Below are 12,930 nucleotides of genomic sequence, written 5' to 3' on the forward strand. Positions count from 1 at the left end.
ACATTATAATGTTTCTCTATTATCGATTTATTGTGCCATTCATTTTTGTTGGACAAAAACGAATTTGTCTTCATCCAATAAAGAAATCGTTTTCATTTTCTCAAACAAAAAGATAATCCATATTCGTCAATTCAAACAATTGAACAAAGAACATTTTTCTTATAACCATTGTCTCTTCGCCTCCTTAAACAAACAAGACGAATCCACCTTTGTTCAACAAAAATAAATGATGATGCAACCAAATCAAAGGGATAAGAAGATCGTAGTGTCTATTTTCCATTAACCAAAATCGTGATTATCACCAAAAAAAGGAAAGAAAAATTCTATAAAAAAAATTATCACTTTTTAAATTTTAGATAGAAAAAATATTAAATTTATAAACTAAAAAATTAAAAATATAATAAATTTTAAATTTTTTAATATTTTTAATTAAATAATTTTTTATTTTCACTTTTAATAATAAATTTTAATATAACAATATATATTTAAATTTTTAAAAATTAATAAAAATAAATTTGACTTTTCACCAAGCCTTGGATGGAAAAAATCCTTTGGTATATAATTTATAATACAATTTTTGAATTCAATAAGACACTTCAAATTATTTTTTTCTATCATTTCTCAAAACTAAATAAACAAACAAATATAAAACACAACAAACATTTTAATTTACTCTAAAGGGCCGTTTAAAAATTACAATAATTTTTTATTATCATTACTGTAATAAATAATATAAATAATAATTTCATTATCATATTTATTTTAAATATTAAAATATTATTAAAATAATTTCGATTTTATTATAATTATATTATTATTTATTTATTTTTAATTAATATAATAAATAATTTATTATTATTATTTTATTAATTTAAACTAAATACATTAATTATTTATATAATTCATTTTTATCAAATTTTATTAAATATAATATTTATTTATATCTGAAAATATTTTTAATAATTTATGGTTAAAATAATTTTTTTATTTTAATAATAAAATATTACTTAAATTAAATATCTTCTAAAAGTCCTCATCCATTTTGAATACGTGGATTGCCCCATTTCCATTAACACTTGACATAACCGAAGCCTTCTGATATTCTCCGACTCTCTTCTCGAAGAAATTGGTCTTCCCCTGAAGGGAAATCACCTCCATCCAATCAAAAGGATTTGCCACACCGTACAACTTTCCGTACCCAAGCGCACCCAACAATCCATCTGCAACAAACTGGATGTATTGACTCATCAATCCCCCGTTCATCCCCACCAGCGCACACGGCAGCGCGTCGCACACAAACTCCCTCTCTATCTCCACCGCCTCCTTAACAATTCTCCTCACACGCTCCTTACTTAACTTTGTTCGCAACAAACTGTACAACAAGCACGCGAAGTCACAGTGCAGTCCCTCGTCTCGCGAGATCAACTCGTTTGAATAAGTTAATCCCGGCATTAACCCGCGTTTTTTAAGCCAAAATATTGAGCAAAAACTCCCCGAGAAAAAAAATCCCTTCCACGCAAGCAAACGCCACTAAGCGCTCGGCGAAACTCTCCGAACCGTCGATCCAATTTAACGCCCATTTGGCCTTTTTTGCCACACATGGCACTGTTTCAATTGCGTGAAACAAACGGGTCTTTTCTGCGAAGTCTTTAATGTAAGTTTCAAGAAGGAGCGAATACATTTCCGAGTGGATGTTCTCAATCGCAATTTGGAAGCCATAGAAGGCACGCGCCTCAGCGACTTGAACCTCCTTCATGAACCTGCCGGCGAGGTTTTCAAGAACGATGCCATCGGAGGCAGTGAAGAAAGCCAGAACGTGCGTAATAAAGTGTTTCTCGTCGGGGGTTAGGGTTTCCCAGTGACGGAGATCCGATGACAAATCAACCTCCTCGGCGGTCCAAAATGAGGCCTCGGCTTTCTTGTACATCTCCCAGATTTGCGGGTACTGAATCGGAAACATACAAAATCGGTCGGGGTTTGAAGCAAGAAGTGGCTCTTCAGGGATCGAAGGCATTTCGGTAATTTACAAATTTAAATATGGAAATGGAGTCGCCTGAATCTGGTTCTCTACGGTAAGGATTGTTTGGTTTTTATAGAAGAAATTGCGAGAGGGAGGCGGAGAGATTTAAAAAAATTTAGGGTTAGGGGTAATTTTGGGAATTCGGATTGAATCCTGGGACGTGGATAGTTTTTGTGTGGTTATGGGCTTATTTGGAGAGTGAAATTACGTTTTTAGACTTGAATACGGAATTTGAAATTTGGGGGCAAACCAGAGCTTGTGAGGGAAGCTTTGGAGTTTTAATGAAGTTCAAAAATGTAGCGGGAGGTTGGGATTTCTATCAGAGTTGGAAAGTTTGAATTGGTTGGTAACTTGGTAATGAAAATATTCTACCATATAATCCAACCTCAACTCATCTCAAGCCTTTATCATCCTTTCTTTGTTTTTGGAATGATTAAATTGCCCAACTTCGCATATAATCCAAATGCATCTTCTTCGACACGGAATGCAAGCTCTACAGCCCGTTCAATGCTGCGAATATTATCTTACAAGACATTGATAGCCTGAACATTCAAATTGAACTTCTTGAAAATTGCAAATGCTTCCTCATATAATTGGGCTTCAACAGCCACTTCCCCTACTGCAGGTCCATCAAAGTTATCTAATCTATTAATATAATCCATGACTCTAGAAGGATCAGCCTTAATAGCTGTCAAAATAAGAAGGTTTTGCAAGTTGAAGTTTCCACCGGAAGCAGAATTTTGCAGTACAATCTTTTCCAAAAGTTCAACTAGTCTTTTGGCCTATTAATTTTCTCTAAAAGTCTTCATCCATTTTGAATACGTGGATTGCTCCATTTCCATTGACACTTGACATAACCGAAGCGTTCGGATAACCGAAACCTTCGGATATTCGCCAACTCTCTTCTCAAAGAAACTGGTCTTCCCCTGATGGGAAATCAAAGAATTGAAATGGTTAAATGAGAAAAAGAAAAAAAAAAAAAAGAGAGAGAGAAAAAGTCTATAACTAAATAGTTTATATGATTGTGATTTTAAATAGTTTATTTTTATTTTTTTTTAATTTAAAATATATGATAACAAATAACTTAACACAAAAATGTTTCATCTAGGGTTACACCACAACTTCGTCATCAACTATTAATCCAGAGTTTTAATTCTTAGGCCTGAACTTAGACTCTTTGATTGGAATTCCCTCTTGTGTGCAGCACGTTCCTGGTCGGACTGGTTGGTTTTAGTCCGGAAATAAAACGACACGTGACATTCGTGCAATAATAATAACCATGAGAAAATTGAATCGGTGACTGCTTTACCCCGATCGGTGTAACCAAGAAAATAAATATTACAAAGCTGATTTGAAGATTACTATATAATAGAATTATATTATCTGTAGGATTCTTTTAATTGTTTTATCATTTTAAAATCATTTAACCATATATTATATTAATTAATTTGTATAAATTCTTCATAATTATTTCACTGTGGTAGGGAAAGAGCAAAACCACAAGGTGTGGTGGCACACAATTTCCACAAGTGAGCTCCCTACGGTTGCGCTTAGAACGGAAAATTTTCGTCACGCCCTGTTAATTTAGCATTATATGACATGTCGAATTTGGATTAAATGTTATTACATGAATTTTAATTCAAGTTATCTTTGAGTCAACATGTCTGTAAATTGGATTATGTTTAAGTTGACCTTTCAAAACCCAAAAAAGATCTAAATTTTGCTTGAAAAAACTAGTACTTAAGCATTTTGGAAAAAGTCTTCATAGTGATTTAATCTCTTTCTTGCATGTTAATACAAACATTACTTGTAGTTTCTTTGTTTTTGTATGTTCATCAGTTTGTTGGTGTACCTCTGATATTACTTATTTGAACTTATTATATCAGGAGTTGAAATTGATTTCTAAATAAGCATGCTCTTTATTATAGTTGGAGATATTAATTAGCATAGGTACAAATTTTTCCGTTTAAACTTTTTTAGGTAAACTTACAGTGATTTTACTTTTTTAAACAAATTTAATTTTGTTTCCAATAATATCTTTATTGGCTAATTACATCACTTTCTCGGTTAATTACATCAAAATATTTTTTTTGATAACTTATAAACATTCTCTATTTGTTAAGTTATAATTTGAAGATTCAAAAACTTATTTAAAATGATTAATTTTTGTTATAATATAAATTGAAACGAAAAGATTAACATAAATGTGAAAAATGGTGCACAAGGTGCGTAAAGTGCATAGGGTGCGTAAAATGCATAAAAAGTGTATAAAATACGTAAAGTGTGTAAAAAGTACGTAAAACTCATTTTATCCATATATGGGGGTGCGAAGAGCACACCTCCACACCCCTATTTTATATATATATTTATATATAATAATATAATATAATATTTAAAATATATAATAAATATATATATAACAATATAATATATATTTAAAAATTATTATTATTACTTACATATATTATATTAAATATTATATAACTCATGTACCTTATACACTTTTAACTCATTTTATGCACCCTACGCACCTTTTATGCATCTTACGCACATTTTACGTATTTTATGCACCGTATGCACCTTTTACACACTATATGTACCACCCGTTCACACTCATTATTCTCCTCGTTTACGCTCATTTTTTCATTCTTATTTGTATTTGAATAAAAATTTATTAATTTTCAAATATATTTTAAATCTTTGAAACATAACTTACTGAATCTTTAAATAAGAACTTATTAAATCTTTGAAAAAAACTATATCAAATTTAACGTAATTAACCGAGAGTGACATAAATAGTCGAAAATAATGTAATTAGCTAAGAGAGTATTATTAAAATTAAAATTAAATTTGTTTATAAAAATAATAAAACTACTATACGTTTACCTAAAAATGTTTAAACGAAAAAAATATTACCGATTTTAGTTAATATATATATATTTTTTAATCACCCCTCGATTAATGCCATCAGTCATCAGGCAAGCACAGTTATCATCCACATCATGGCCATCACTCTCTATGCCACGATAAAACAATCAAATGAATTCGAATTCAGCCAACGAAAAGAAAAACAAATGTTAAAATTGAACATAAACGTGGAACAATGGATTTAAAAATTCATTGAAAATTGTTGATCATAAGCAATATATAGTGAAACTAAGAAAACCCAAGGCAACGAGCGGAAAGTTCAGAAAAACGATAAATCAAATGCAATAGAATTGTAACAAAATTTTCATTGCTATTCAACACGTTACATCCCAAGTATGTATGTTTACAAGAAAGCCAGTATTTAGTCTCTACCACACAACACTATCTTTTTAATCGCAAATACAATAACATTTCATATATATATATATGAAATATATGTTAAAGAATGATATAACAAAACAATTAATATGACACATACTCACTGTCGCCTGGTTTCCTTCAGATTTCCACTCACCAAAATGACTAAAATTTACAAAATATTATCATTTCTTACCTTCTGTCCAGTTTTTGTCTATATAATTTACATCCCAGTTCAGGATATCCTATTTATTCTTTGTGCACCCAATTTTGGAGCAGCCGGTTTAGCTCCTCTACCTCTACCTGCTGCCAAAGGCTTGGCCCTTGTAGTCGGTGGAGGAGCAGCAATCGCAGCCCAGGGGTCATCATCATCAACTGTTGCTGCTGATTTCACATTCAAAGGCTTTGATGATGTTTTGGGAGCAGGTGCAGCTATGGAACCCCACAAATCATCATCTTCATCTTTCAGTGCCCTAACTGTGCTTTTTGGTCGCAAACTTGTAGCTGAGGAATATAAAATACACAAAACATAAATCTTTTTAGGAAAGATTTCCTGCAAATGTAATCAAACAGTAGGAAATACATCTAACATGGAATAAAGGCTCCTCTAAAAACAAGACAAGCTAAACAAGAATGAATGCACGCCTTTATGTACTAATACAATTGTACCTGTATAGGTGTATCTGGTCCGCAACAAGTTTGAGTTATTATAGGCAGAATTCACTCTACTTATTAAATGTAATATTTAGTAAATAAACTTGTCCACTATATTACAAGCTATAACAGATTATACCTGATGGTTTTGACTGTGAAATAGGCTGTGAGACTGGCCGCTTTTGAGCTGCTTGGATGTTGGCTAGAGCAGCAGTTGGCTTTGGATCTTCAAGAGGTTCAATATCATCCCAGCCATCTTTGTCACTGTCATGCTCTTCATGAATTCCATTTTCAATTTCTCCCCAGCCATCTGTTGAAGTAGGGGAAACAGGTGCAGGCTGATCGGCAAAGTCCATGTCTGAGCTTACACGGTGGATTGATGTTGTATTTGTAGTTTCCATTACTAAAATTTTTCCACAGGAAACTGGCATTATATATCAAAAGTAGAGAATGTATCTACAGAAACTGTGATGGAAGGTAGTGATCCAGTGGAAGCATAAGCATAATAGGACACCATGTAACTGCATCACAATAAAAGTACAAGCATACACATATACACGCAGATGTGCAAACAGACAATAGGATAATGCAGCACCATTCATGATAACATACATACATGTTGTTACAACTTTTTACAACTATGCAAAATATGACATCCAGCATGCTCCACATTGACAATGATGAAACCATGGAGACTTAATATTATCATCAGTTCATGGTTTATAAAAGTGATGTGTTCACTACAAGGTTGGCAAGTCCCACACAAGCCAATAATGACCCATATAATGACCAAAGTAAAGCTCACATAAATCCCACTCTCTAATAGAAGGATGATGCAACACCAGGCTTTTCCTCTTCACTTATCATCCAGGACATGCCCTATTAGCTAATTTAAGCATATTCAATAGACTTTAGTGATTTTAGTCAAGTAAATGCTTAAAAAGAATGCATAAAAATGAATTTTGTCAAAAGACTGACACATCTAGAAGTACCGATAAGTAATCAAAATATGTACCTGAGCTGGCATTGGATGCCGTTGACGTTAGAGGCGTACCAGAATTTGCAGAAGCAACTGGTGCTTGGTCTAAAGGTTTACCTTTAAGTGTTAAGGAGCTCATGGCCCATCTACATGATATTTATAAGTGTGTCAATGCTATATTTCAATAAAGTTGCTAATAGAGAATCAATCTCATTTGCAAATAGACAACATATGTAAGAATTAGATACAAGAATCAAGGTGTTTGAAAGGCATCTAAACCAGAAATTACATAACAATGAAACAGGGACAAATAACTGATGATAAGAACACCTTAAGGTGTCACACTGCCATTGCATCAATGAGCTCTAGTTTTGAAAGACAAAGCACCATCTGAACAAACAAGTTGTTCTTGTAACTTTTGACTTAATTGTTATCATCAATGTTTCTTTTTCAGTTCTTTAGTTTTTATTGAATTAAAACAAAATGAATTTATTCAAATCCTGGGCACCCACCTTTCCAACTAAGATTTAATAGAGCCAATGGTTTGGCGTATTTAATATTCGTGCCAAATGTAGTCACTTCCAATTCAATGTAAAAAATAACGCACACAACAATGTTGTTAAAGAAAACGATGAGGTGGGTGTAATGTAAAAGTTAAACAAAGCCACAATTTTAAATAAGCACAAGGAGACGGATGAATAATCATAACAAAGCAAAATGCACCACCAATTGCCTGTGACTCAGCGTGAGAGGAGGCAGAACTGCACACTTTCGAATTCAAAATGAGCCCCACTTTCACAGTATAAATAATTTCAAATCACTCACCCGAGCAAACTGGCATTTCCTGGCATTGATGAGATTCCAATACCAGAAGCTCCAGAGGTATCACCAGAATTTGTCTACATCAAACAGAGAGTAAAAAAATCAATAAAACAAAATGACACAAGTAATGAGATAATCAAACATCAACCGTAAAAATATCTTCATCCTCTCTTACATGAACTTTTAGCTATTACAAAATAAGTTTCAACTTGGCACGGATTATACAGTTTAAGACAGAGATTACTAAACCGGCATCACAGTAACTACTTCACTTTGTCCCCATTGGAATCTATGCTTCAAAAAGAAATGCTGGATACCACAGATGGCTTACATGTTGCATGCTGAAGTACCACAAAGGTAAGATATGGTGAGACCATTAAAGGCCATATAGAGGTTGTACCCAGATTACTTATACAACTTAGTGCTTAACTAGGGAAGCTATAAGAACAAGAAATACAAGAGTAGTCACTAAGGAGCAAAAAGACATGACAAATCATTAGAAAACTTCAGCGCTTGAAATGCACAAATAATCTTTTATATCTAAATTTACATGCTGTAAACATAGGGCACAAGTGAATAACATTTGAAAAAAAATGAAAAAAGCAAGAACCTTCTCATGGTGTTGCTTCACAATCTGCAAAAACTGATCAACCGCTTGAAATGCCTTTAATCTGACATCACTGTTTAAATAAAAGGAGCACCTTGTTCACATAAAAATACAATCAATCAAAAAATTTAGAAATATATACGTATTCCAAAAAATATAACCTGTCCGGATCAATCGTAAGTACAACCACATTTGGAAGAATCCTAGTTGCAACCTCATTGATGTCATAATAAGCACTGGTGGCACATAAAGCCATAATTCCTGCCACAAAAAAAATTTAGATTGGCTAGTATACTACACAATTGTGGGAGATATGATTTAAACTTTAAAGAAACTAACCAAAACTTAAAAACAAATTGCTAATAAATTCAATAAGGCAGAAAATATATAAAGTTTTGATACCAGCTCCACGAGCAGGAGAGAATGTATCCCGCAGTGCACGTACTGTGAAAGCATTAATCAAAACTCTCTTCCTTGTCTGCATTGTACAGTCAAACACATCAGATGATAATTTTGAACAAGAAAAATATAGTTACAAGGACCACATAATGACAAGTTGACAACTGGACAAATGATTATCTCATAAAAAAAAAGAAAACCAAAGATTAACCATTGCCTACAAAAATATCAAAATAAAAGATGCTTAACTAAAGAGAGATACAAAGCAAGAGAAAGATAAGCAACTTGCTCATAATTACCCCTTCATTTAGGTAGCTTGCAATATTCCCAAGTAATATTGTAGTATTTGTCCGGATTGCAGGTTCTTCATCAACCTATAAAAATTAACAAATATTAACACCATAACCTACAGAACATCAAGACATAAAAAATTATTGTATGCCTAAAAAAGGAATCTTAATTCAAAAAAGGATTCAAGTACCAGAAACACCAACTATCAACACTAGAAAAGAGCACCTGATTTATATTGTCAGAAATTTATAGAATTTAGTTCTATTGGCAAAACAAATCATGCACCTGCAGCTTTGAAAGATACTTCAACAAAGACCCTGACATAGTGCGTTGAGAGAGCTGCGATAAAAGCCATATAAAACAACATTAAGAAAGGCCTCAGCATAACTAACTACAAAAAAATGTATCTATAAACCAAAAGAGGAACAATCATAGGACAGAAAGATCCAAAAGACAGCACATAATGGAATTTCACAGAAAAAGCTGGTGCATGTATGTCCTATAAACAAACCTTAGGCGCCAGAACAAGCATGGATTTAAGAGTCAACTCACGAAGAAAAGCTGATGTGTCAGAAAAACCAGTAGCAACATGGGGGTACACCTATTCAGAAGCATATCAAAACAAAGGTAAAATTTTATGGTCAGGATTTCCAAAAAATAATATAAACTAGAATTTGTACAAATCACAACAAAAATCACTTTATGTTTCGGTTGCATACTTGCTCATCAACAATCTGTGCAGATAATGATTCTCCATATTGATCAATATGTTGCAAGAGACCCACTCGAACAGCTCGGTCATTGGAGGAATATAGTTTCACAATGGTTGGCAGGACCTGCAAATTACATCAAGCAACTTCCCACAGTCAATACAGGAGTGATGAAACAACTACAGAAACATGCACATGCTTACTTAGAGATTGGAAAGAAAACAGAACAACCAAATAAACATAAAAAAATGACACCCTAAGAGTACATAAGATTTATGACCTTGACACTGAATTCTTCAGTAGAAAGCCAAGAGCCCATTTTCAGCAGTGCAGTTAATGCAAGGGCAGTAGCTGAACCAAATTCTAGGGCAGAAGCTAATAAAGGAAGCAACTGTACAAACCAGAAGATAAAAACATAAATTGGCATCAGAAGGCATTCATTAAATATTAAGTAACCATACCCTATAAGAATATCAAAAGCAACACCTTTTTCAGCACGATTTGCCGAGGGAGTTGCTCAGCTAAATTTGGGAGTTTGCGGAAGAAGGTATCCTTCTCAATGCTATCTTTTAAATTCAGAATTTCCATAAAATGTATTGTGTCCACCAACTTATTTTGAAAATATTCTGTGCATCCAAAAGTTGCCAAATTTAGTAACACATAAGAAAAAAATGAAGAAACAAAAATTTTGAAATAACTCAAGAAAGTCAGTAGCCTCTTTCTTATTAACAGCAACAAAGAAATAAACTAAAACAACTCGAAGTCAAAATAAATGCTCACCACTGTTCTCAATAAGCTTAGATGAATTCAACCTGCGAGAAGGCATGGAACTCAAAAGCCGCTGATAATCTGGAAGCAGAGACTGTGAGACAAGAAAATAGGCAGATGCAAATGAAAATGAATTTTCAAAGAAATCAGAATAACAACCAACACAAATGCAAGGACAGATACAAAAGAAACACTCATGAAGAATAACTAGCATTCACACTCATAAATATCAACCATTTTAATTATACATAAAGAAGCAATTACTTTAAAGGATCAAGAGAAGAAAAAAGAAACCGAACCCAGGTGCAAAAAATCAGTAGTCATATGGTAATACCCAACCATAAAAGGCAAACCTTTGGAATTGAAGCAATATTACGCAGCTCCTCTGTTTTGCTCAACCTCATTCCAGAGAAGAGTTCATAAATGAGACAGCCTAGCAGAGTAAAAGAAGTGATGTCAACATTTATAAGAGTGCAAAATAATCTATAATCAATATATACAGTCTGTAGTAACAGAAAATAAGTAAACTGAGACTCACCCAAGCCCCAGGAATCAATTGCCCATGGGGGAGATTTTCTGATTGCAGCCCAATCAGACTTTGCCAACTCCATAGATTTGTATTGCGCTCCAACAAGCCATGCGTGTTGCTGAGGGAAAGAGGAAAAAAAGAAATCAAATTTTGTGAAAAGAAAGACTCACTTGCTAAGTATGTCAGCCAGTATAATAACAAAACTACAGTTGATTGATCAAAAGCACATAAAAAAAAACTATTATTGATTAAAGAAATTCAAATATAATTAAGTAAACATTTCATCCGAAATTTCAACAGGCAACTCAGAGCATAACAGTAGAAAGAAAATCTTGATAATGATGAATGCAAAAGTAAAGAAATTTCTATGTAATAACTGATCATATATATAAATCAATTGACAGGGAGCAGAGTTGAGTTACAAAAAATTATAACTATTTATCTTTTATTTTATAATAATCTGTTGACAATAGTTTACCGTCTTAACGGGTTTCATTGACTAATAAAATTATATAAGCTGCTTGGGTTTTTTGGTTAAAATGCATGTCATTTTAGAGGTTTTATGAAAACAAGAATGCATGTGCAGGTTGTTTGTCAAACCAAATACAAAGATACCAGCATTGCTCCAGTGGCAGCTTCATTATTTCCATCAAACTCTGACAAAACATCAAAAGCATGCAGCTTCCAATCCAAAGTTTGTGTCACAACAACACTGGCCAGGCAAACGTTACCATGAACCTGTAGATTCCAAGAGTAATCAAAAAATGACATTGCAGATGATGAAGAGACTGAAAAAGAAGAATCAAACTAGATTTATGAATAATACCGGAAAGAAGAAAACTTACAAGTTTACAATCATTATTCAGGAAGCTAACGGCTTTAGCAATTTGGTGCAGTCCCCATGCATAATACTCATCCCTAACAGACAGAATAATATGAATTTACTAAATGATTAACAAATCAAAGTTAAAGGAGATTGAACTCAGCAAATTAAGGAAGAATAGAAAAGATAGAAAAAGAAAATACAACCTTTGTGAGCCTTCTAAACCAAGTTCCTTAATCTTCTCAGAAAGCGGTATAACAGGCTCAGTAACCATATAGATAGTAAATTTACTAGTAGAACCATCAGAATTCTCAACCTCTGTACTGTGCAGAAACGATAGAATATTCGGATGCCTGACCTGAAACCAACCAAGCACATTCAATTCAATTCAGTACAGCATTTAAAACAATAACAATAATAATAAACAAATTATATATGTCCGTACCGTCCGGAGACGCTTGACACCATTACGAGCAGCGGCCAAGTGTCCATCCTGGGCGCTGGTTCCAGAAATGGAGAATATAGAGACGGGAGATCCATCATCCTGAAATTATTGATGATAGATTCGATTTAAGTTGATGCGAATGATTTAAAAGGAAAATATGATGAATGTTGAATGATGAAGTAAAATTACCTTGGAAGTGCCATGAAAGTGGGACCATGAACCCCAAGCAGAGGGACAGGGGTCACCGATATTATAGGGCAGATCTTTGACGCCGGTGCCAGATCCACCGACCACGCGATTCAAAAACTTTAACATGATTTGATTTCTTTTCTCTTTTCACAGAGAGTGGAGGGTGAGAAGAAATCTGTACGAGCTGGAGACACAACTGAAAATTCCAAGGATTTATGGATTTGGGTCGGGTTTCTTTGGGTTAGTGTCATTCAGATCCTCAAAGGATCTGTTGGGCTCCATTGAGTTTAGGCCTATGTTTCTGTGTTTGTTTCGATATAGTTGGGTCCAGTCCAATTGACATAAAATGGAATGGGCTCGGATGATTTACTTGATTACATTGAAAGAGTAAAGCAATTTTCGGGTGAAT

General features: G+C 33.5%; 2 protein-coding genes across 2 annotated transcripts; both read right to left on the bottom strand.

Annotated features, from left to right (window-relative positions):
- Positions 1 to 976: 976 nt before the first annotated feature.
- On the bottom strand, positions 977 to 2,440 carry LOC123192521 (ribonucleoside-diphosphate reductase small chain-like). The gene is given in 2 exon segments (XM_044605103.1): positions 977 to 1,503; positions 1,505 to 2,440. Coding segments are annotated over 2 exon segments (990 nt in total). The 5' UTR covers positions 2,015 to 2,440; the 3' UTR covers positions 977 to 1,023.
- Positions 2,441 to 5,228: 2,788 nt separating this feature from the next.
- On the bottom strand, positions 5,229 to 12,715 carry LOC123193019 (probable inactive serine/threonine-protein kinase scy1). Its single transcript, XM_044605773.1, has 21 exons — positions 12,522 to 12,715; positions 12,333 to 12,431; positions 12,094 to 12,245; positions 11,910 to 11,982; positions 11,680 to 11,802; positions 11,074 to 11,182; positions 10,889 to 10,968; positions 10,548 to 10,629; positions 10,254 to 10,393; positions 10,048 to 10,158; positions 9,777 to 9,893; positions 9,569 to 9,658; positions 9,343 to 9,396; positions 9,066 to 9,140; positions 8,770 to 8,845; positions 8,529 to 8,628; positions 8,371 to 8,440; positions 7,764 to 7,837; positions 6,975 to 7,084; positions 6,099 to 6,362; positions 5,229 to 5,809 (listed from the first exon to the last, which is right to left on the bottom strand). The coding sequence occupies exons 1-21, from the start codon at positions 12,645 to 12,647 to the stop codon at positions 5,541 to 5,543; spliced, it is 2,394 nt and encodes a 797-aa protein (XP_044461708.1). The 5' UTR covers positions 12,648 to 12,715; the 3' UTR covers positions 5,229 to 5,540.
- Positions 12,716 to 12,930: the final 215 nt, after the last annotated feature.

This window comes from Mangifera indica, chromosome 12 (genome assembly GCF_011075055.1).
Source record: "Mangifera indica cultivar Alphonso chromosome 12, CATAS_Mindica_2.1, whole genome shotgun sequence".
Lineage (NCBI taxonomy): Eukaryota > Viridiplantae > Streptophyta > Magnoliopsida > Sapindales > Anacardiaceae > Mangifera > Mangifera indica.

Bases quoted from the DNA above. Each gene is read 5' to 3' on its own strand.
- LOC123193019 (XM_044605773.1), bottom strand. From the start codon at position 12,647: ATGTTAAAGTTTTTGAATCGCGTGGTCGGTGGATCTGGCACCGGCGTC. The intron at 9,141-9,342 runs GTGCATGATTTG...TAATTTTTATAG, and splicing joins AGTATCTTTCAAAGCTGCAG to GTTGATGAAGAACCTGCAAT. The intron at 7,085-7,763 runs GTGAGTGATTTG...AATATCATGTAG, and splicing joins GGAAATGCCAGTTTGCTCGG to ATGGGCCATGAGCTCCTTAA.